The sequence below is a fragment of the Oncorhynchus masou genome, chromosome 27, assembly GCF_036934945.1.
Source record: "Oncorhynchus masou masou isolate Uvic2021 chromosome 27, UVic_Omas_1.1, whole genome shotgun sequence".
Taxonomy (NCBI): Eukaryota; Metazoa; Chordata; class Actinopteri; order Salmoniformes; family Salmonidae; genus Oncorhynchus; species Oncorhynchus masou.
This window is the reverse complement of record NC_088238.1, coordinates 46,342,177-46,367,473: the sequence shown is the minus strand read 5'-3', so window position 1 is coordinate 46,367,473 and position 25,297 is coordinate 46,342,177. Positions and strand designations below refer to the sequence as shown.

General features: G+C 42.1%; 2 protein-coding genes and 1 long non-coding RNA gene across 5 annotated transcripts; 2 read left to right on the top strand and 1 right to left on the bottom strand.

Annotated features, from left to right (window-relative positions):
- Nucleotides 1–10,106: 10,106 nt before the first annotated feature.
- LOC135516317 (RING finger protein 227-like) lies at nt 10,107–14,010 on the bottom strand. The gene is made up of 2 exons (XM_064940499.1): nt 13,444–14,010; nt 10,107–11,508 (listed from the first exon to the last, which is right to left on the bottom strand). Exons 1-2 carry the CDS (start codon nt 13,886–13,888, stop codon nt 11,450–11,452), a joined length of 504 nt encoding a protein of 167 aa, XP_064796571.1. The 5' UTR covers nt 13,889–14,010; the 3' UTR covers nt 10,107–11,449.
- Nucleotides 13,227–19,516, top strand: LOC135516318 (uncharacterized). 3 transcript variants are annotated; one of them, XR_010451920.1, is made up of 3 exons: nt 13,227–13,297; nt 15,134–15,214; nt 18,387–19,516. It is a non-coding gene; the product is annotated as an uncharacterized LOC135516318 (long non-coding RNA). The 3 variants fall into 3 exon arrangements; XR_010451921.1 differs by having other exon boundaries at nt 15,134–15,248; XR_010451919.1 differs by lacking the exon at nt 18,387–19,516 and having other exon boundaries at nt 15,134–15,661.
- Nucleotides 19,517–24,226: 4,710 nt separating this feature from the next.
- LOC135515511 (RING finger protein 223-like) lies at nt 24,227–24,874 on the top strand. The gene has a single exon (XM_064939134.1). The coding sequence runs from the start codon at nt 24,227–24,229 to the stop codon at nt 24,872–24,874; it is 648 nt and encodes a 215-aa protein (XP_064795206.1).
- Nucleotides 24,875–25,297: the final 423 nt, after the last annotated feature.

Genomic DNA, 25,297 nt, shown 5'->3' with positions numbered 1-25,297 from the left:
ATTGCTTTCTAAGTCATGTGGGGTAGACTTGTGGTCTTCATAACTAGAGTGATCATCAACAGTTTTGTGAGATAGAGCACTACTTTGGCTCTGATCGGCTGTTGTACTAGTGGAGGTGGGCTGGATTTCAGCAGCTGAAGATCCAACATGGCTGCCTAAGGACCTAGTTTAGCCTGGGAGCTTTATGTCCAGATCACCTTCATTCTGTTTGGGTTTGGACCAAGAACCTTTGGGCCTTCTGTAAATTCCAGAATCAACTTTTCGAATTTAGTCTTGAAAGGGGCTGAACGTATTGGACCCGGTTTAGCCTCTCCAGTGGTAGAACTGACATGGACATCATTGTTGCTGGGAAGACCAGAGCTTGGCTGGATGTTATTTAGACTCACTCTGGGGAAATGGTGGTTGGGTTGTGGCTGGTTTGAATCCCTTGGAAACATGGCAGTTTTAGCATTGTTATCCTTGCAAGGTGTGTAGCTGAGAAACCAAGGCCTACTGACTCTCTGGGTAGAGCGAGGCATATCGGAGGTAGTAGTCTGCACTTCTGAAGAAGACATGAAATTGCTGGGGGAATGCAGGCTGCTTCGAACAGAAGTATCAGAAGATTGTTGGACCACACTGGAGATGGAAGTTTCAGTGATAGGCACATTCTGGATTGCAGCATTAGTGCCCTCCATCTGTAGTGAAGCAGAACTGCAGAGAGGTGCATTGAACCCCTTTGAGCAGAGACCCTCTGAAGTTCTTGAATTGCCTGAGACCTGAAGTAGGAGCTGTGGTCGGTGTCAGACCTTACCACTTTAGGAGTAGGTTGCACTTCTCTATGTTAATTTTCACCATGTGCGGAGTCTGTATTGCTAGAGACAAGGTTATCTTCTGCGGACATAAGTTGCGGACTCCTCGTGGGCCTGATTTGAATGTCCTTGGGACTAGAGTATCGATTGGGCGGGGGAAGCTGTAGTGGAAGCTACTCTATTCCTTGGGTCAAAGCCATACTTTTTGAATATGGATACCTACTGACAAAACCCATTTTCATGTCCCTAGGTGTACCATGGTTTATCTTCAGCCAGTACTTTGACTTTGCAGTGTTTGTGTTGATTGAAGGTCTGATAGCAGCAGAGGGTTGTTTTCTTCACTCACGATGGGAGCCATTGTTGTCTTGGGAGCTTGATATTGGAACCATCTGAACCCAAAGTGTGTGTTGACGTTTGTGGATCTTTCAGGTTTGTAACAGCATGTGGCTTCTCCGTTCTGATCTTTGGCTCCTCCGTTGTGTGACCTCTGGCTCCTCCGTTGTGTGACCTCTGGCGGCTCCATTGTATGACTTCTGGCGGCTCCGTTGTGTAACTTCTGGCTCCTCCATTTTGTGTCCTCTGGCTCCTCCGTTTTGTGACCTCTGGCTCCTCCGTTCTTACCTCTGGCTCCTCCGTTTTGACTGGCCACGGGCAGGACTATAAGGTGCAGTTTTTCTCTCTGCAGGCTCAGAGGGACTTGGGTGGGTTGAGTTGCAGTGGGAGTTACTGCGTTAAGGAAAGAACCAAACCTACTATGAGATTGAATTCTGCTGAAAGCACTTCTAGCCTGAGTATCTACCACTTTACCAGGGGAATAGCATATAGGGCTACCTCCACTTTGGGCAAAGCTAGCACTGTCAATTATGGAAGGGTTTGGTGATACTAGTAGTATGTTGGGCTTCACTGATACTGTAGTATCTACTTTAAAAAAAAGCTGATTGGCTCAAAGTTGGTGGGTGCACTTGTTCCTGTCGTCCATTTGCAGACTTAAAGGATATAGGGTACAATTGAGAGCCTATGTAGCCATAGCCCCCTTGCGACATATGTGGATCTTCCCGGCCCATGAACACTGGGGTTTCCTTCACTTTGGGTAGAAGAGGAGGCACCAAGTCAACTGATGGTCTTCACTCCTTCACTAGTGCCCTTATGAGTGGTTTCAGAGGTGCTAGAAGTGGGTTGGGATTCCCCTAAAGAGGTAGGAAAACAGAATGTTTCTGTACTTGGGTTTATCATTGTTGCTTCCAGGGTTTTCAGCCTGTTGTGCTGGGATGGGGGTGTGTTCAACGACAGGAGAGCCAAATCTGACCTTGACAGGTTGCAAACTACTAGGGGCAACATGGCTACTTTGTATCACAGGGTTTTTGACCGACTGAAAGGTAGCAGAGGCACCCCAGGTTCTGGGGACAATTGGGCTACCTAGGCTATAAGGGTAGGTACGGTAATGGACAGTCTATTTGGGAAATCTCCTAGAATGACTGTTGGGGGGGCTAATACTACTCTCCATCAGGGGGACCCTCTCTGGTTGGCCACAATGTTGTTGGTCCCAGGTTGGATTCCTGATCTCAGGCTAAAGATCCTCTGAGCCTGGCCAGTTTGGAGACGGTTGGGGACCGGTTGACTAGGGCTAAGTCTCAGGCTGTGGCTGGGGTTGTAGAGAGGCCTCCAGCGTCTGAGCTCCTCTGTGCCAAGAGGACATCCTTTTTCCTGTACTTTTCTCCTGCTTATGACTACAGAGAAATGAATAAGATTTTTTTTTAGTATTCAGACATTTATTAATGAACACTTAAACGTGTTTTATGAAAATTAAGTTTCATAAAACACGTTTAAGTGTTCATTATAAATGTCTGAATACTAAAACCTCAATCAACACATTAGTGATTATCAAGTTATGGTATTAATTGCCTTGCTGAATTAAATGGGCAATGTGTTATAAGTAGTGCCCAGAGTTTTTTGTCCTTACATGACATTTAATTTTTGTTTATAGGTCACTAATAAAGTAAGATAAGGCAGATATGGAAGTTCATTGAGCTTGTTGATGTTTTCAAACACATAGCCTAAACCATCATATCTGGTCAAGGTAAACGATTTCATGTCACAAGATATCTTGAGGTCAAGCATTGACAATTTGATAAACACAAATCACGTAAGGACACAATCAGAACAATAACCCTGTGTGCCTGGATATTGTTAAACATTTGCCCAACTCTTGTGTATTTAGGTCTATAAGACAAACAAAAACTATTTGAACTTTATGGACATAGGTCTAAATGACCCAAAACAACCTTTGCTCAATTTTTATGCAATAAGATAAGCATGAGAATTAAATCAAATCAAGCTTTATTTATACAGCACATTTCAGGCATGGAAGGAGATGCAGTGTGCTTAACAGGAAAAAAATCTATAAAAACCAAATAAAAGCTGAAATATTTACTGCACAACAAACATATGGTAAAAAAAGAAAAGAATTACACAAACTGAACAAAAAGCACCATAAGGAAAAGCAAAGCTATTCCAGAGGCTGGGGGGATAATAAGTAAAGGCTGCCTCTCCATGCCTCTTGGTCCTGGGCTTTAGGATAGTTAAAAGGCCAGTATCAGAGGACCTGAGGGACCTACTGGGCACATTACTTAAAAGCATGTCTGACATGTATTGGGGTGCACAATCATGGATTGATTTAAAATCAATAGAAGAATCTTAAAATTAATTATAAAATTCACAGGCAGCCAGTGCAGAGATCTTAAAACCCATGTAATGTGTGCTCTCCATCTGGTCTTGGTCAGTACCCGTGCTGCAGCATTCTGAATGTTTTGCAGTTGATCAATGGCTTTCTTGGGTCTTCCAGAGAGACATCAGGGACTGTAACGTTCTTTTTTTCACGGAAACATGGCTTACTTGAGACACGCTATCAGAGTCAGTGCATCCACCTGGTTTCTTCACGCATCGCGTCGACAGAAACAAGCATCTCTCTGGTAAGAAGAAAGGCGGGGGTGTATGCCTTAAGCGAATTCTCTTGTGTATATATGCTCAGTTGTGTATATTCCCACCAAGCAGACACATCAACGGCCCTAAAAGAACTTCATTCAACTCTATGTAAACTGGAAACCACATATCCTGAGGCTGCATTTATTGTAGCTATGGATTTTAACAAGGCTAATCTGAAAACAAGGCTTCCTAAATTCTATCAGCACATCGATTGTGCAACCCGGGCTGGCAAAACCCTAGATCATTGTTATTCTAACTTCCGCGACGCATATATATATATATACTAAACAGTAAACAGTACCGGAAACAAAATTGAACCTTGTGGAACGCCACATGTGATATGTATTATCTGAGTTATGTTCACCAAGGGTGACAAAAACTCTTGACCTTTAAATACAGTTGAAGTCAGAAGTTTACAGTTTGGTTGGAATCATTAAAACTTGTTTTCAACCACTCCACACATTTCTTGTTAACAAACTAAAGTTTTGGCAAGTCGGTTAGGACATCTACTTTGTGCATGACATAAGTAATTTTTCCAACAATTGTTTACAGACAGATTATTTCACTTATAATTCACTGTATCACAATTCCAGTGGGTCAGACGTTTACATACACTAAATTGACTGTGCCTTTTAACAGCTCGGAAAATTCCAGGAAATGATGTCATGGCTTTAGAAGCTTCTGATTGACATAATAATAATAATAATAATAATAATTGACATAATTTGAGTCAATTGGAGGTGTACCTGCGGATGTATTTCAAAGCCTACCTTCAAACTCAGTGCCTCTTTGCTTGACATCATGGAATAATCTAAAAAAATCAGCCAAGACTTCAGAAAAAAATTGTAGACCTCCACAAGTCTGGATCATCCTTGGGAGCAATTTCCAAATGCCTGGAGGTACCACGTTCATCTGTACAAACAATAGTACGCAAGTATAAACACCATGGGACCACACAGCCGTCATACTGCTCAGGATGGAGACGCGTTCTGTCTCCTAGAGATGAACGTACGTTGGTGCGAAAAGTGCAAATCAATCCCAGAACAATAGCAAAGGACCTTGTGAAGATGCTGGAGGAAACAGGTAGGTACAAAAGTATCTATATCCACAGTAAAACGACTCCTACATCGACATAACTTGAAAGGCCGCTCAGCAAGGAAGAAGCCAATGCTCCAAAACTGCCATAAAAAAGCCAGACTACAGTTTGCAACTGAACATGGGGACAAAGATCGTACTTTTTGGAGAAAACAAAAATAGAACTATTTGGCCATAATGACCATCATTATGTTTGGAGGAAAAAGGGGGATGCTTGCAAGTCGAAGAATACCATCCCAACCGTTAAGCATGGGGGTGGCAGCATCATGTTGTGTGGGTGCTTTGCTGCAAAAGGTACTGGTACACTTCATAAAATAGATGGCATCATGAGGAAAGAAAAGGATGTGGATATATTGAAGCAAAATCTCAAGACATCAGTCAGGAAGTTAAAGCTTGGTCGCAAATGGGTCTTCCAAATGGACAATGACCCCAAGCATGCTTCCAAAGTTTTTGCAAAATGGCTTAAGGACAACAAAGTCAAGGTATTGGAGTGGCCTGACCTCATTCCCATAGAAAATGTGTGGTCAGAACTGAAAAGGCATGGAGGCCTACAAACCTTACACCAGCTCTGTCAGGAGGAATGGGCCAAAATTCATCCAACTTATTGTGGGAAGCTTGTGGAAGGCTACCTGAAACGTTTGACCCAAGTTCAACAATTTAAAGGCAATGCTACAAAATACTAATTGAGTGAATGTAAACTTCTGACCCACTGGGACGAAATAAAAGCTGAAATAAATCATTCTCTGTACTATTATTCTGACATTTCACATTCATAAAATAAAGTGGTGATTCTAACTGACCTAAGACATGGAATTTTTAACCTAAGTGTATGTAAACTTCCAACTTCAACTGTAGGTTTGCGGGGGTAGGATTTATCAGGGCATCAATGGTCGAGAAGAGCAATCTCAAATTATTCTGATTAATAGAGATCAAGTTACAAAAATGAGCCCATCTGGCATTTCCATACTTAACAAAAATATAAATGCAACATGTAAAGTGTTGGAACCATGTTTTACGAGCTGAAAGAAAAGATCACAGAAATACGTCCAACTGGCCTCACGACTGCTGACATGGCATCCTGTGGGCGAGCAGTTTGCTGATTTCAACGTTGTGAACAGAGTGCCCCATGGTGGCGGTGGGGTTATGGTATGGGCAGGCATACGTTACAGACAAAAAGATCCTGAGGCCCATTGTCGTGCCATTCAATCACCCCATGTTTCAGCATGATAATGCATGGCCCCATGTTGCATCTCTATACAATTCCTGGAAGCGGAACATTTCCCAGTTCTTCTATGGCCTGCATACTAACCAGACATGTCATGCATTGAGCATGTTTGGGATGCTCTGGATTTACGGGTACGACAGCGTGTTCCAGTTCCCGCCAATATCCAGCAACTTCGCACAGCCATTGAAGAGGAGTGGGACAACATTCCACAGGCCACAATCAACAGCCTGATCAACTCTATGCGAAGGAGATGTGTCGCGCTGCATGTTGCAAATTGTGGTTTTCTGATCAACGCCCCCATGTTTCTTTAAGGTATCTGTGACCAACAGATGCATATCTGTATTCCCAGTCATGTGAAATCCATAGATTAGGGTCTAAGGAATGTATTTCAATTGACTGATTTCCTTATATGAACTGTAACTCAGTAAAATCTTTGAAATTGTTGCATTTATATTTTTGTTCAGTTTAATTGCCTTGTTATATATGCCCAGTTGCTCTCCAGTGGTGGAAAAAGTACTCAATTGTCATACTTGAGTAAAAGTAAAGATACCTTAATAGAAAATGGCTTAAGTAAAAGTGGAAGTCAGCCAGTAAAATACTACTTGAGTAAAAGTCTAAAACTATTTGATTTTAAATATACTTACAGTAAGTATTCAAAGTAAATGGAATTGCTAAAATGTACTTAAGTATCAACAGTAAAAGTGTAAACCATTTCCAATTCCTTATTTTAAGCAAACCAGATAGCACAATGTTCTTTTTTTGTCATACTATGTAGCCATGGGAACACTCCATCACTCAAGACATACTGTAATTTACAAATGAAGCATTTGTGTTTAGTGAGTCCGCCAGTGTGCCCCTGGCAGCAAGAATGACCAGGGATGTTCTCTTGATAAGTGTGTGAGTTGGACAATGTTCCTGTCAAAATGTACTTTTGTGTGTCAGGGAAAAGAGGACATTATTTTCTTTAGGAATGTAGTGAAGTAAAAGTGAAAATTAGCAAAAGATATAAATAGTAAAGTACTGATACCTCAAAAAACAACTTAAGTAGTACTTTAAAGTATTTTTACATCACTGTTGCTCTCTCAGAATATCATAATGGTCCTGCAACTTTGACTTTCTACACTTCCGCTCTGCCTTTCTACAATGTCTCTTTAATTGATTAGTTTCCTCACTCATCCAAGGGGCTCTCCATTTGGATGTGTCCTTCCTCAACTTTACTGGAGCTATGGCATCAATGGTTGTCCTTGCTATTAAAGTTATTAACTAAATCATCACAAGAGATAAGGGGCAACAGGTAGCCTCGTGGTTGGAGCGTTGGACTAGTAACCAAAATCGTTCTGCCCCTGAACAAGGCAGTTAACCCACTGTTCCTAGGCCAACATTGAAAATATAAATTTGTTCTTAATTAACTGACTTGCCTAGTTAAATAAAGGTAAAATAAAAAATGTAAATAAGCATAATACTGTACTTTTTCTCTCTCTCACCACTTGATGGAGCTAAACAACTAACATCTACAGCAGCTATTACCAGACACACAAACAGAAGTCTGTAGGACAAAATAAAGTTGTATTACATTAGTGCACTGACTAACATGAGAAAATTGTCACTTTTCGATATATAAATGTTAATGATATCAGTAACTTTCATTAGGTTAGTGACATCAGTTATGTTACTTAAATATAATTCAATTTCTCAATTCTATCACAATACAAAGGGTTGGGAAATAGTCTGTTGAGATGTTGATGCTACTTGAGTAAAGGCCCATTGCAGTCAGAAACGTGATTTTCCTGTATTTTATATATGCTGAGTTTACAAAACATTAGGAACACATGCTCTATCCATGACATAGACTGACTAGGTGAGAACTATGATCCCTTAAGCCTTGTTCACACTGCAGGCCTTAATGCTCAAATCAGTCTTGTTTTTCAAATCCGTTTTGGACTACCGTCTGTTCCAACAGAAAGTTACAAGTGACCAAATCGGACGTGTGTCCTTTCAGACAGCAGTCATTTGCTGACATGGCTACGCTAATTGTCCTAGTAATGACGGGTGTGGGGGTCCTGTGTGGCTCAGTCGGTAGAGCATGGCGCTTGCAACGCCAAGCGTCGTGGGTTCGATTCCCGCTGGGACCACCCATATGTAAAAGTAGTGGCCCCAGCCGACTTGTAAGTCGCTTTGGACAAAAGCGTCTGCTAAATGGGATATATATATATGCAGTAGCGTAGACTGATTGGTGGTGGTGCTTGTGCTTAGTTCCTATCACTCAAACATTATGTAGCAGTTAAGGTGACAATGCCTGCCATAGACATTTTCCAGTTGCTTTGAATGTTCAAAATCATAGTGTTCGAACACTTCAAAAGCCTCAAAGGACAAGATGATCTAACTTTCAAAACAAGTACATTTTGGCTAGCCAACTAGCTACCTAAGTAGCTGTTTAGCTTTCTAGCACATTCACTCATTTGTAAACAATGAAGTTAGTTAGCGACCACATGTCCTTGTCAAACTATCAACAGAGTAGCTAGCAAACAACAAGATCTGCCAAATAACAGTTTAAAAGAAACTTCGGGGCAAATAAATCAGATTTGACAGTTCAGACGAGTGCATGGCCAGGAATCAGATGTGTATCGGACTTCAAAACACTTAGGAAGGTGGCTTGAAATATCCGATTCCATGTGCTTTTTGGCTGTTCAGACTGCATGAAAAAGAACAGATTCGAGTCAGATATGCAATTTTTTTCACTTACAATCTGAACAAGTCTTAAGAGTCCTTGACACCTTTGCTGACCATCCACCTACCAACCAAAAGACAGAAATGCAGACAACACAGCTCAATCAGAGAGTAGTAGATTGTAACTAACAAACAAAGATTTGAAGGTAAAAGCCTTAGAATAGGCCAGGGAATCAAGTTAGCTCTATTTGTTACATTTCTATTTGCATTCATCTACAAAATAGCTTCCAATACTCTACTCAGCAAACTGGATGCAGTTTATCACAATGCCATCCGTTTTGTTACTAAAGCACCTTATACCACCCACCACAGCGACCTGTATGCTCTAGTCGGCTGGCCCTCGCTACATATTCGTTGCCAGATCCACTGGCTCCATGTCATCTACAAGTCCATGCTAGGTAAAGCTCCGCCTTATCTCAGTTCACTGGTCACAATGGCAACACCCACCCGTAGCACGCGCACCAGCAGGTGTATCTCACTGATCATCCCTAAAGCCATCACCTCATTTGGCCGCCTTTCCTTCCAGTTCTCTGCTGCCTGTGACTGGAACGAATTGCAAAAACCGCTGAAGTTGGAGACTTTTATCTGCCTCACCAACTTTAAACATCTGCTATCTGAGCAGCTAACCGATCGCTACAGCTGTACATAGTCCATCCGTAAATAGCCCACCCAATTTACCTACCTCATCCACATACTGTTTATATTTATTTACTTTTCTGCTCTTTTGCACACCAGGATCTCTACCTGCACATGACAATCTGATCATTCATCACTCCCGTGTTAATCTGCAAAATTGTAATTATCCGCCTACCTCCTCATGCCTTTTGTACACAATGTATATAGACTCCTTTTTCTTTCTACTGTGTTATTGACTTGTTTATTGTTTACTCCATGTGTAACTCTGTGTTGTTGCCTGTTCACACTGCTATGCTTTATCTTGGCCAGGTCGCAGTTGTAAATGAGAACTTGTTCTCAACTAGCCCACCTGGTTAAATAAAGGTGAAATAAATAAATAAAATAAATGTGCAGTACTTTATCACGCACATCTTTTTATTTGCAACAAGTCAATTTGACCGAAATATCTCTGGTGGGAAAATGTGCATAATGTTTTTATGCGATTGTTGAATATTCGCATGAAAATCTGTTGCTAATTGGATGGTTGATTATTGGATAGGCCTATATGGTATGAGCTTAAACTGTCTTATATTCATAATAATGGTAAACCGAGCAGAAGTTCATAACTGTATCCTTTATTCAACTAAATGATTAACTTATTCTCAGGGTAAAAGGAAGCATCCGTTACTGCTGCAACATATTTATCAAGGCAATAGATGAAAATGAACAAACAAGACAGTAATATTGGTATGCCTATATTATTTTATTACAACAAAACATAGGCCTAAAAAAGTGCACAATCAATGAAAGTGAATGAAGTAAATACACTGAATTACATATTGAATGATATTAAGTTTGTGCTTGTGAACTTAGCACCAACAATATTAAATACTTATTCTGATCTTTGGAAATGGGAAGTCATAGGTTTTGGCTGGGGTAGGCCATCTTTGTAAAAAATAATTTGTTCTTAACTGACTTGCCAAGTTAAATAAAGGTTAAATAAAATAGGCTACTTCAAAGCACCAAAGACAATTTCATACAAAAACATTTCATTTGGTAGCCAACTGGCTTCAGAGAAAAGCCTATATGGTCTTGTCATTTTCAGCCTTTACAAGTCTGTTTTACCATTGTGTTTATGTTTGGTCACCACCAAATTATGACATGCAAGTGAGAAGAAATCGACATTTAGGCCTAGTTGGCTAATATAGAATACATAGGCTGCATTTACACAGGAAGCCCAATTCTGATATTTTGTTTACCCAATAATGGCTATTTTGACTAATCAGATCAGCTCTGGAAAAGATCTGATGTGATTGGTTAAAAGACCAATTAGTTTAAAAGAATTGGGCTGCCTGTGTAAACAAAGCTATATTCCTGCTAGTTTATTCTTACAATGTGTGGAGAAAAAAACTACTTTTATATCCAACTTTCCACAAATTGACCAAATGTATTTTTACAATGTGTGGAGAAAAAAAAAACATTTATATCCAACTTTCCTCAAATTAACCAAATTCACATCCTATCTTCCTAATGGTGTGCTGCCATCTAGGATCACATGGTAAAATCACGGCAAACTAGTAGGCTGTATGGGGACTAGGGAGTGAGCTTCAGAAAAATGTATATTCATACAATTTTTACCATAGTTCAAACATTGTATAGCCACCCACTTTGGATACAGCTACGACTGGAAATGACTTTTCGAAGCAGGTTAGGGAAGTATTTTCGCAAACAGGATTATAGAATTGCCTCAGTGACGGGTAAAGTTTCTCGTAAATAAACCAGAGGGCTGGTAAATATGTTATTTGGGGTAAGGGATGTCAACTTCAGCAACGGGAGATCAACGTGTATAGGTCTCCCGGTGCGAAGAGGCTATATTCCTGCATGCTCCAACTTCCAACTGGACCCGCCAGTCTTCTGCATTCTAAATACTGTAGCGTTGGCTCATGGACAGCAACACCCTCTCTCTGATCAATCAGGTGCAGCAGCAGCTGATTACTTTTTTCCAACGAAGTCCTCATCAAATGATGTAGCATGACATCATGGCAAGGTCTCGTAGGTCCTCATCAGTCATACAATCTGTAAGGGGAGAATAAATATGTAGGCCTATGAAAAAAAACTATAAATAGTAGGCTTCTTTGCATAGCCACGGGAAGTAAAACAAAATCTGCAGAAAAAAACAGATATATACAGTGCCTTGCTAAAGTATTCATATTCATGAAGCCCCTAAATAAGATCTGGTGCAACCAATTACCTTCAGAATTCACATAATTAGTTAAATAAAGTCCAGCTGTGTGCAATCTAAGTGTCACATGATCTCAGTATATACACACACCTGTTCTGAAAGGCCCCAGACTCTGCAACACCACAAAGCAAGGGGAACCGCCAAGCAAGTGGCACCATGAAGGCCAAGGAGCTCTCCAAACAGGTCAGGGACAAAGTTGTGGAGAAGTACAGATCAGGGTTGGGTTATAAAAAATATCCGAAACTTTGAACATCCCATGGAACACCATTAAATCCATTATTAAAATATGGAAAGAATATGGCACCACAACAAACTTGCCAAGAGAGGGCCGCCCACCAAAGCTGGAAAGCTCCACAGATTGGAGTATCTGTCCATAGGATCACTTTAAGCCATACACTCCACAGAGCTGGGCTTTACGGAAGAGTGGCCAGAAAAAAAGCCATTGCTTAAAAAAATAAAATAATAAGGAAACACATTTGGTGTTTTCCAAAAGGCATGTGGGAGACTCCCCAAACATATGAAAGAAGGTACGCTGGTCAGATGAGACTAACATTGAGCGTTTTGGCCACCAAGGAAAACGCTATGTGTGGCGCAAACCCAACACCTCTCATCACCCCGAGAACATCATCCCCGCAGTGAAGCATGGTGGTGGCAGCATCATGCTGTGGGTATGTTTTTTCATCGACAGAGACTGAGAAACTGGTCTGAATTGAAGGAATGATGGATGGCGCTAAATATAAGGTCTTGAAATTGTCTTGGAATGGCCTAGTCAAAGCCTTGACCTCCATCCAAGTGAGAATCTGTGGTATGACTTAAAGATTGATGTACACCAGTGGAACCCATCCAACTTGAAGGAGCTGGAGCAGTTTTGCCTTGAAGAATGGGCAAAAATCCCAGTGGCTAGATGTGCCAAGCTTATAGAGACATACCCCAAGAGACTTGTGGCTGTAACTGCTGCAAAGGGTGGCTCTACAGAGTATTGGGTAAATAGTTATGCATGCTCAAGTAGTTTGTTTGTCTTATTTCTTGTTCGTTTGATAATAAAACATGTTGCATCTACAAAGTGGTAGGCATGTTGTGTAAATCAAATGATACAACCCCCCCAAAAAATATATTTTAATTCTAGGTTGTCAGGCAACAAAATAGGAAAAATGCCAAGGGGGGTGAATACTTTCTCAAGCCACTGTATATAGAGTACCAGTCAAAAGTTTGGACACCTACCCATTCAATGTTTCTTCTTTATTTTTTACTATTTTCTACATTGTAGAATAATAGTTTAAACAAACTATGAAATTACACATATGGAATCAATTAGTAACCAAAACAGTGTTAAACAAATCCAAAGATATTTTATATTTGAGATTCTTCAAAGTAGCCACCCAAAGCTGCCTTGATGACAGCTTTGCACACTCTTGGCATTCTCTCAACCAGCTTCATGAGGAATGCTTTTACAGTCTTGAAGGACTAAAAATAAAGAAAACCCTGGAATGAGTAGGTGTGTCTAAACTGTTGATTGGTACTGTATATATTTCACAAAAGTAGTGCACTGGGCCTTTAATAGTCCTGTATTAGCGGACACACACAGACCTCTGCAGCGCAGGCAATCCCGCTATGCTTCTTTGGGTAGGTATAGAATATAACAACTTAAGTAGTGAAAATGCCATAACAGTAACCATAGGCTATTAATAGAAACTAATTGAATATGAGTAGTCGTGTTTTATTATTGTGAAAACTAAATTACAGTACTGCAATAGAGTAGAGCAATTTACCCGCTCTCCGTTGGTCATTATTCCGAGTTAATTTGCCCCAGACGCGCCTCAGCGAACGGCGGAACCTTCCAACTACGGAATCCGAAGAGGAGTCCCTTTCCTCGGCTGAGTTCTCATGAGAAGTCTCATCATCTTCACGATCCTCCTCGTCGTCTGTCATGCTTAGTACGCCAGATGACACCATGCGCTCAAGAATACCTTCGTCTACCCGAAGCGCTGCCCTCACTTTACCCGAGACCGACGTTGTGTACCGGCACAGTGGGCAAACAATTGTCTTGTCCTGCCGCGAACATTCCTTCCTGGATTCCACTTCACATACCGAGGGTCGAGAAAGAGTCACGATACAGCTCTCACAAAAGATGTGGTTACACTGTAACTCACGAGGACACCGACGATCCGTGTTGTAGCTTCTGTAACAAATTCCGCACTCATGTTCTGAACACATTTTTGTTTCTCTTTGGGTGCTGTTTCATTCAACGAGAATGAACTATCTGAATTATGAGGCTACAGTGTGTTTTGATTTTTAGAGGGGGAAGTGCGTTGGAGGTAGGGATCTCACTTGACAGCTTGCCAAACATACTGTTAACAGATGACTAATCTTTTAAAATACAGTGATGTCATCAAAGAGAGAGGCAACTCCCACATAGGGTCATCACTTGTTAACTGTTAACACAGCCGCAAAGCCAAGTTAACTACACCGGCATAAGGTTAGCAGTGTGGTTAGGGTTCACAATCACATTTTAAGAAGGTAAATGGTAGAAATGGGCAAGAGTTTAGTCATAATTATGACTTTGTGGCTATGTTAACTTGTGACAACCCTCACATTGTTGAGCCATAACCCTTCTCCCACTCTTTATCCACACTTACTTTATACTGTATATATAATAAGGTTAGTGGGCCATTCTGCTACAGTTTGGCCATTGTCTGTCTGATATTATCACAAACATTTCCCAGATATAATAGAGAACCATAAATGTAAGACAAAGTGCTTGAGTCAGGGTTTCCTGTCTTGTGAAATACAGTGATTTTGATATTATTCTGCATCAAGCTGGCCCCTGTCTGTGCATTAGTCTGTATGTCTTTGTCTGCGGGGAGAGGAGAGACCAGTGAGGATACTAGTGAAAGTCTTTATAGAATTCCAGATCCCTTGGTAAAATCCCTCTGGGCTTTTTCTTGATGACATCAGACTACTTTGTAACTGCACCAAACTGGACAGAACAGGACTGAGCCATGACGAGCCTGGTTGCTGTCTCTGTTCAGCTATTACATTAAACTCCTTGCCACTACCTGTCATTTCCCAAAGACAGGAGTGGGGAGTGGAATGTTAGCTAAAAAGACTGATACCTAGACTAAGCCATGACTGCCAGGAGATCAGACTGACACAACTTCCTATGCTATCCCATAGCCTATTTGCTAATACCATAAATCATACATAAACCCACATCGGACACGTACGACCCATATGTCTCACTGTTGTCTACTCTTTATTAGTCAGACTGGCTCAGATACCCTTTGATTTCCACCTCATTTGATATGCCCTTGATCAGCTTAATACAACTTTGATATTAAACAAGCGGATAGTTATACCACGTGCTCTGCAAGAATCTGTTATGAAAACACAACAACAGATACTATTGTATATGTTTCTGTTCGCCCTCTGTAATCCCTCCTATGGCTTTTCCCTTCCCAGAAATCCCAGCAGCTCCCTCTTTCTGACACTCTCCGGGGTGTTGTTGGGTCAAAGACGTGACAACAGTCTTCTGCCTCCACGGTAAATGCTCCAGACAAAGCCCTGGACCTATCAGGTGACCCGGGAACTCTTTTCATGGAGATTTCCTCCTCCTCCTACAGTCAAAGCCAAGAGTAACAGGATCTTGGGAAGGATGAGACATCTGAAATAATCTAGACTGTACTCCTTGATGTGTTGTGTCCTCCGGGAACCATTTTCCTCTGTGCTTAACACCTGTAGATGTACTTACTGTAAAAAGGGATCCTGTATGTAGTTATGTTAAGAACAAAACCGTTTAGAACTTGTACTGAACAGAAAAAGAGGCATTGGGCCGGTTTCCCGGACCCAGATAAAGCCTATTCCTTGACCAGAAAACATTTCAATGGAGATTCTCACAAACTGTACACTTTACTTTCCTTTACATTCTCTTTCTTATTCCCTTTCCTATTTCCAGTTCAACCCCATAAAATAACCAAATGACAAACTGTTTGACCTTTGTCATGGGAAGTACCGAGATTCCTTCATTTGAAATAACACCCACATGGGTTCATGTCTATTTTGAAAGTGAGTCATCCTATAGTGAGTGAAAGATTGCAACATCCAGTCTTGCACGTACAGTATGATGACTCGATAAGATACGACCTCATGAACTGTCATACATCACCAAACACGCCACCTTGGGTTTCTTCACTGTACCCAGACCAAAAACTGATTGAACGCGCTGCTCAGTTCTGTATAGAGCCATGTCATCATGGAATGCTCTGCCACCAGAGGTTAATCAGGCAAAAACCAAGTTTAGCTTTAAAAAAATGGATTTAAAAAAACATTGCTTTTCTCAAACATGGCTTTTGGACAAGATACCCCCCATGGCTATCCAACTCAATCGATTCCCCTTTCAGTGAGTGGACAGGTCAGTGGAGTTAGGGAAATGAAGAGTGGTCTGCCTCTTCATCAACAACAAATGGTGTGCTGACTAGAGCGTAGTGGAACTCTCGACCCATTGTTCACCCGTCTTGGAATACCTGATGGTCCAATACCAAATCTACCTCTCGAGGGAGTTTTCAGCTGTTATCGTGACTGTTGTATACATTTCACCTCAGGACAAGAAAAATAACAATCTGGAACTTAACAAACTGTAAGAGACTATAAACAAGCAGGAAAACTTGCGACGCGGAGGCTGCTTTTCTTGTTGATGTCGATTTTAATTATTCGTCATTAAGACACGTGATGCCCTATTTTCATCAACACGTCTCCTTCGCCCTCAGGGGCGATAAAGACCACTGTTACTCTACCACAATCAAGCACACAAGGCTCTCCCTCATCCCCCATTTGGTAAATTAGATTATGACTCCGTACTCCTGCTTCCTGGTTACAAGCAGAAGTTCAAAACAGGAAGTACCCGTGACTCGCTCCTTTGAGAAATGGTCATCAGAATCAGAGATTGTGCTACAGGACTGCTTTGCTAGAGTTTACTAGAAACTGTTACTCTACCCACAAGCAAGCATACAAGGTCCCCCCCCCCCTTTCAGCAAATGATATCATGACTCCGTACTCCTGCTTCCTGTTTACAAGCAGAAGCTCAAACAGGAAGTACCCATGACTCGCTCTGTTGAGAAATGGTCATCAGAATCAGAGATTATGCTACAGGACATCTTTGCTAGGGCTGACTGGAATATGTTCAGAGTCTCTGCTGATAAAATCAACAAGCTTACGACCTTCGTCACCGGCTTCATTAGGAAATGCATCAGCGTGAAGGTTTGCTGCTTTCCCAATCAAAAGCCCTGGATTAAGACTGAGGTTGGCATTAAACTAAAGGACATGGCTACCGCACCCAGGGCTATCTCAGACAACCCTGAAACTACGGCTGAGGACAGGGGCCAAAGGAAGACCCAGCCGTGATCTGCCCAATGATACCTCTCTACCAGTTGAAGTCAATACATTTTTATGCACACTTCGACAATAACAACACCGTGCCGTGCGTGAGGGACCCTACTGACCCAGAGGACTGGGTGATCTCGCTCTCCAAGGCCGATGTAAGGTCTTTAATCTGGTCAACATTCGCAAGGCCTCGGGCCGGACGGTATTCCAGAGTGTGATCTCAGAGCATGCGCAGAACAGCTGACAGGCATATTCACAGTCATTTTCAACCTTTCATTTACCCAGTCTGTAATCCCCAAGTCTTAAGGTTACCCCATCATTACTGTTCCCAAGAACATTATAGCTTCATGAAACAATAACTGCTGCCCTGTAGCACTCACACCTGTAATAATGAAGTGCTTTGAAAGGCTGGTTATAGCGTACATCAACTTCATAATCCTAGACACCCTTGCTCTCCACACTGTCCTCACCCACCTAGATAATCACCTTGGATTTACAATGGTCCACACACACAGTCTGTTGAAAAGGTTCAGCATGGGTCCTCAAATCCTCAATAAGTTTTATAGTTGCACCATTGAGAGCATTTTGACTGGCTGTATCACTGCTACAGAGGGTGGTAGTACATCACAGGGCCGATCTCCCTACCATCCAGGACCTCTATGTAAAGCAGTATGAAAGGAAGGCCTGGAAAATCATTAAAGCCACCCAAGCCATAGACCCATCATACTCAACTCTGGACCTCGAAGCCAGTTCCACACCATTTTGTCATTGTTCCCTCTAATCAGGAACTGATTTAGACCTGTAACACCAGGCGTGTACAATTTATTATCAGGTAGAACAGAAAACAAGCAGGCCCCCGGACCTCATAGGGTAAGAGTTTGAATACCCCTGCATAGACTGTTCTCTGCTTCTGCGTGGTAAGCTGTACCAGTGCATAAAGTCTGACACAAACAGGCTCCTGAACAGCTTCTATCTCCAAGCTATAAGACTGCTAAATAGCTAACAGAATGGCTACACAGACTATCTAAGCTGACCTTTGTATTACATTTTGCACACACACAGGACTTTACACACTCACGCACACTGACACTCTAACACACACGTGCTTAATTTGCTCACAAACACATCATATGCACACACATTTATACTGACTCTACAAGCACACACACTGACATACAAATCATCATATCTGTTTATCATATCTTGATGTTTAGTCAACAACACATTTCATTGCACCTATCTGGTGTATGTGACAATAAACAAGTTCCATGGTCTCTCCTATCATTGCCATGCAGATGACTCAACTACTTTTCTCATTCCCCCTTCTGACATCCAGGTGGCGACACGCATCTCTGCGTGCCTGGCAGATACCTCAGCTTTGATGTCAGCCCACCACCTTAAGCTCAACCTCGACAAGACGGAGCTGCTCTTCCTCTTGGGGAAGACCTGCCCGCTCCAAGATCTCTTCATCACAGTCGACAGCTCCACAGTGTCAACCACCCAGAGTGCAAAGAACCTTGGCGTGACTAGGATCTGCAAACATCGAAACAGTGACTCACTCCTGCAGGTTCATCCGCAGAGGACGACCTTTCCTCACACAGAAGCAGCGCGGGTCCAAATCCAGGCACTCGTCATATCAGGTCTTGCAACTTACCCAGAATGCCGAAGCCCGCCTGGTGTTCAACCTTCCCGAGTTCTCCCATGTCACCCCACTCTCCACTGGCTTCCAGTCGAAGCTCGCATCCACTACAATACCATGGTGCTTGCCTATGGAGCAGCAAGGAGAACTGCCCCTCCCGAACTTCAGGTTGTGCTCAAACCCTACATCCCAACCTGAACACTCAGTTCTGCCACCTCTTGTCTCCCTGCGGGAGGTCAGCTCCCGCTCAGCCCAGTAAAAGCTCTTCTCTGTCCTGGCACCCTAATGGTGTAACCAGCTTCCCCCTGATGCTACGACAGAAGAGTCCCCATCCATTATCCAAAAATGTCTGAAATACTACCTCGTCAAAGAGTACCTTAAATAAGACATCGCAGTCTTATCCCCCCCCTCTCGTCCCCAAAATTAAATAAACCTTGCATTTTCTACTAGCACTGCTGATAACTTCTTTATTTAGGAAAAATGTACTTACTATGACTGTGATATGTGGTTCTTACCTAGTTATCTTAAGATGGATGCACTAACTGTAAGTCGCTCTGGATAATTGTTTTCTAAATTACTAAAATGTCAATCTTTCAGGGATTTTTTTTTGTATTGCTTGTTAAACAAAATCGCTTACTCTAAAAATAATATTTCCCTTTTCTTTTTTTGAGCATCCAATATGTATTGTTCATATTATACAGTATTTTTTTATCAAGGATGCCAATAATTATGGGTCAGACTGTATATTAATATGTATATGTGAATAGTGTGTAAATATTAATGTATAATTGTAACACATATTCACACACAGAAATCATAAAACAGTGCGCGTGCACAGACAATATTTGTGAAATGGGCAAAGGGTGATCTGTTCATGTCCTGTTTTTGGCTACCTATTTTATTTATTTATTTAACCTTTATTTAACTAGGCAAGTCAGTTAAGAACAACTTCTTATTTACAATGACAGCCTACCCTGGCCAAACCCTAACCCGGACCAATTGTGTGCCGCCCTATGGGACTCCCAATCACGGCCGTTTGTGATACAGCCTGGAATCGAACCAGGGTCTGTAGTGATACCTCCAACACTGAGATGCAGTGCCTTAGACCGCTGCGCCACTCGGGAGACCAACTGCCGACCAAACTTCTTGCATCTGTATCAGGACCTTATTTGGCTGCATACAGTACATGTATGATCAGAGACATGTTTTTCTGTAGATAATTCACAGAGGATGTTAACATATGCAATCGGTTTCTGAGGGTCTTACAGACATACAGATAGAAGGTAAGACATTATGTGAGTTCCATTAGACCAGCATCAGTAACTCAACTATTTATCAGGTTGCTGCTTTTTGAACTGATACCAAAATCATAAACAAATGAATTCCCCTCTTAATTGACATCCACAGCAATTTGACTCATAACAGTATGTCTTATGCTGTCATTCTAAATAACCTGTACATTGACAAAGACAATGTAAATACAAATGCTGTACTGTCAGGACAGTGAGAAGTGTCAGGGTTAGAGGAGGTGGCTACAACCTATTACGTGTCCCTGGTTACTAGTTACCAACACATCACCTGGAGATTAATTAATTAATGTCAGGGCAACCAGGAAACAACCCTGGGCCCAGTAGGAGAGATGAGAAGATGTCAAGGGATGGGTAGAGCAAGGGAGGAGAGGAGATACAGGGTGAAGAATAGAAAGGGAGAGTAAGCGAGCCAGCAAAGATAAGAGGGAGAGAGGTAGATTAGATGTTTACTGTACGTGGTGGACAGAAAAGGAGGAAGATATGTATTATGGCTTAGTGGTACGGAGCCGTGATCCGAGGGGTGTGTGACTGTGTGTGTGAGGAGGTAAGTCTGCCTTATCTTCTTCCCACACTACATAGTGATGAAGTGTCAGTGAGTTTCACTCCCATGGTGTTTTGATATCAACTGACATACATAGATAAAGTAGCAATATATTAATACACAGGCTATCTTAACCGTTATCTGACACCATAAAGTAGGCCTATGTATTATTTGTTGTGCTTTCAAACTATAGCAACATTTATTTAAGTGAATCGCAGGATTTGCTGTGATTAATCGTGGTTTATCACAAATTCTGAACTTTTTTATTTAACAAGGCAAGTCAGTTAAGAGCAAATTCTTATTTACAATGACGGCCTAGGAACAGTGGGTTAACTGCCTTGTTCTGGGGCCGAAGGGCAGATTTTTACCTTGTCAGCTCGGGGATTCGATCTTTCGGTTACTGGCCCAACGCTCTAACCACTAGGCTACCTGCCACCCCGACATGCTCAAATGAAGCTGTAGTTTAAGATTTTTCATACAAAAAACATTACACAAATATTGTTGTCTTAATTTTGTCTAAAGTAACGGTTAGCTAAATTAGGTAAATTGAGAAAGCACACTTTAACCTCAATCTTATTTTTACATTGCATTGTTATTTTTAGTTGCATAGATCAGTGGTTCCCAACCTTTTTGGGTACTGTACCCTAAAACACTTTGACCTGCCTGTAGTACCCCCTCATGCTTGTGCGACCGGAGTGATTCATAGATTCATAGGTGTAAATTTGACAAAATGTGGGTTTATGCACCCAGTGAAGTTTGGCAGACTTGTTTTCAATGTCAGGGAAGTAGGAGTTGAACTCACTGTTGAGTTTGGATAAATGTGAGCGTACTATTTGCACCATAGGAGCACTGTAAAAGGTTTGGTGTCATGCTGCTGGAAACGACTTTTAGCCCCAGCTTCACAGTTCCTCTCCCAGAGTTTGATCTTCTTCATGAATCCACAGACTTTGTCATGCATGTTTAGAATGTGTGTCTTTACCAGGAGCGCAACTTTCACTAGGGACATTATGAAATTGCATTTTTGTCCTCCCCAGTATTATCATTGGAATGTCATACAAAACGAGGCCACGGTGTGCTTTAGGACCATGCGGATGCCTCCGAGCGGTCGGATAGGCTGTTTGGAGTGTTTATCTGACTAGATAAAAAAATATTGATATATATTATGTCACCCTCACTTCCCCCTCGTCTTTACCTCACAGGGTTAGATTCAGGTTGTTCAGTTTGCTTAACATTTCAGCAAGATAGGCAAGGAGGACACCCCAGTCTGTGTTCCACAAGGGGTGTGAGCGCTCAGACAGAAAATCACTTACTTCAGCACACAGCCAAAAAGCCTCTGTTGTGATTTCCCTCGGTAGAGACAACAGTGGTCGTCGCTATGAAGCAGTAGCTGCTGGTGCACAGTCCCACTGTCATCACAGAGCCTTTCAAACATTTGGTGATTCAGAGGCCTGGACATTATAAAGTGAATCATGTTCACTGCATCATTCAAAACATCATGCATCTCATGACTCATTATCTTGCTGGCCAATGCCTCTCTGTGAACGATACAGTGGGATTTACCTTCTTTGTGTGGCCAATTAACTTTAATAATTTCCCTCTCCCAGGCATTGATGCAGCACGATCCCGTGCCCACACAAACACAGGATTTCAAATCCAGATCGTGCTCTGTGAAAAAGCTGTCAATGACATTAAACACAGCCCCAACTGTACTTCTCCCCGTTAGCTTCTTGCAGAACAGAATGTGCACATTCATTACCGAAATGTATCTGCATCACAAAAACGAAATCAACTGGGCTTCCCCATTGACATTAGTCGATTCGTCCAACTGCAGAAAAAAAGCTTATTTTTTCCCCACCAATTGATCAACAATATCAACACCCATGTCATAGATCCTACGACACACTGTGTTGTTTGACAACTGTAACGTCTTCAGTGCATCTACTTCTGTCTTACCATTCGTAGTTTCTGTCAGGATAACAGCAGCAGGCATTATAGCCCTTGGAGCAAAGGATCACGAGCACTTGGCGCGAGCAGAGGATCAAACATTGAGCCAACCGGCAGGCAGGCAGAGGCCAGTAAAGTCAAAAAGTAGGCCTAAAAATATAAAATAACTACATATTTCACACCAGTGACCGCAGTAAATGTTTTCCTGCGTAATAACATTTTAATCAATTGAATATATATTTTTGGTAATATTTTTCCCAATATTTTTTCTTCTACCAAATACCCCCTGGGGACTGCCCACCTACCCCTAAGGGGACCCGTACTCCCGGTTGGGAAACACTGGCAAAGATGATGTATTTGGTATGTTTTCAATGTATTTTGAATGCTTTCAGACAATTCGATTACCGGTATAATAATGATTTTAAAAAATGCATGTACTAAAATTACAAAAAGGTAACATGAGTTAACTGATTAACTCTGACAGCCCTAATGTTTGCCATTCTATGTCATTTGTGTCTGTGCATGTCTAGGAATTGGAACAAGTCATTAGAATTATTGTCAACCAAATTACACAGTGTAAATGTTGACCAAATTTGTGTGGAATATCTATTGAGGTTATTTAACAAAATCAAAGCTATAACTTCATTACTTTGATCTTATTACATGTACAGCTAGATGAATTCCAGTTGTAAATGTGTTTCTTACCATCTCTGCTCCTGTGGCCCAATACAAAATAGATCCCTACTGCTAGGCAACTGCTCTCTTGAGTCAGGCTTGCCTTGCTCTGTCCCGTGTGAGTGGAGGGTTGGGACTAGAATAGCACTGTTTATGAAAGTACACTGTGATCTTAATGAGGTAAACACATAAACGCCCGAGGAAATATCAGATGAGTACAATACAGTGGGTATACTCCTTTGCCATAATGTATGCTACACTTGAATTGCATATTTTGGTTCATTGGCCCTGTTATGCAGCAGTGGAACAACGCTCAGAGATTAGATCATTGGCAGTTTACTTGAAACAAATTTATATTTCACTAGTCAACTATACTATTCAAACTCAGTAGGCCTGAGGCTGTTCTTCTGCATTGTATGAACTTTGCGTTGGTGTTGTTAGCGCAACACCATTATAATGTTACCTAGCCTGCAGCAAGAAATACCTCAAACACAACGAGAGAGAGAGAGTATGTGTGTGTAGGCCCCGGTAATCACTTCCATCCACAGCTCCTGTCCTCCTTTGTTTCTCTACTTTCACTTTTCCGCCTTTAAAAAAAAAATTTTTAATTTTTTTTTTTACCATTATTTAACTAGGCAAGTCAGTTCAAAACAAATTCTTATTTTTAATGACGGCCTAGGAACAGTGGGTTAACTGCCTGTTCAGGGGTAGAACGACAGATTTGTACCTTGTCAGCTCGGGGGTTTGAACTTGCAACCTATTTCCTCAGCTCCCCACTGCTAGGGACTAAGGGGCAGGCTTTACATTGATTTAACGTTTTAACCCCATATAGGCCCATTTGATTTTCTCCATGTTACACACATACTGAAACAGGATGAAATGGCCTATACTATAGGAACACGTATACTGCACATATAAGAATATAATCAATATTTGATCATATCGTATCTCCCTCCAGGTTCTGCAGACATACAAGAGAACATCTGACAGTCCCTACAACAGTCTAACCCTGAACCCCCCCCCCCTTCCACTCCCATTCCCACCTCAATCTCACCCTCTCACTCACCATGGCTGAGCCCCCGGAACCAGTGCTCTTCCAGGGGCACCCAGTCTCAGCAGCCACCCCCAGCCTGGGGGAGTCCACAGATGTGGAGTGTCCCATCTGCTACCAGGAGTACAACCAGAGCAGCAAGTGTCCTCGCATGCTGGAGTGCCTCCATGTCTTTTGCACCGAGTGCCTCCAGAGGATCCAGTTGTCCCCGTATCCAACTGACCCCTCGAACCCCCAGAGCCCTCCCAGTCCTGCCATCTCCTGCCCCCTTTGCCGCCACCCCACCACGCTGGAGACAGGTGACCCCCTCACCTTGCCCTGCAACTCCCGCATCCTGGCCCAGCTGCCGCCCATGGCCTTCCGCATGCCCACATCGGTGGCCACCCGACTGGCCACAGTCACTCAGAGTGTGGTCCTCTCCCTGGAGGCCAGCAGGGATCCTCGCTTCATCATCCTGCCCACAGTGAGCCTCCGGGTGGAGCAGATGCACCCCAGCGATAGGCCCCACAGCAGAGGTGGAAGATTGGTTGATGAGGTGGAGGTGCTGCAGCACCACAGGAGGACCCTGGTATGTGTGCAGCTGCTAGCCGTGGTCTTCTGGGTGTTGTTTGGGGTGACCTGCATAGTGGCGGTAGTGTTCGGGCCAAGCTTCTTCTGCAAATGAGGGGAGGATGAACACTTTTACATGCATCCTTTCTTCTTTCCTTGATTACTTTCTAAAGTAAGGAAATGTGTATTGTCAAAATGTTTGAATATGGCCTCGATCCAGAATGAACTATAGGCCTACCTCAAACAGCCTTGAAACTGTAAAATACAAATATGCTTACAAGATCAAAGTTGATGTATACAGCCTCATAATCAGATTTAGCTGATGTAAATAGCGCTAATGTTGTTCAGAAAATTCTGTATACAGCTCTGTTTTCTGCTATGCACTGATTTAGAGTTCCCTCTAGTGGTGTAATAGTTCTCAACTGTGAAGATGGGCATTCATGGAGTTGTTATTATTACATTGTACTACAGTCCTTGGCTATTTATTAAAATAATTTCATATCTGTTTCATGTTTGGACTTCCACATGTGTGTGTGTG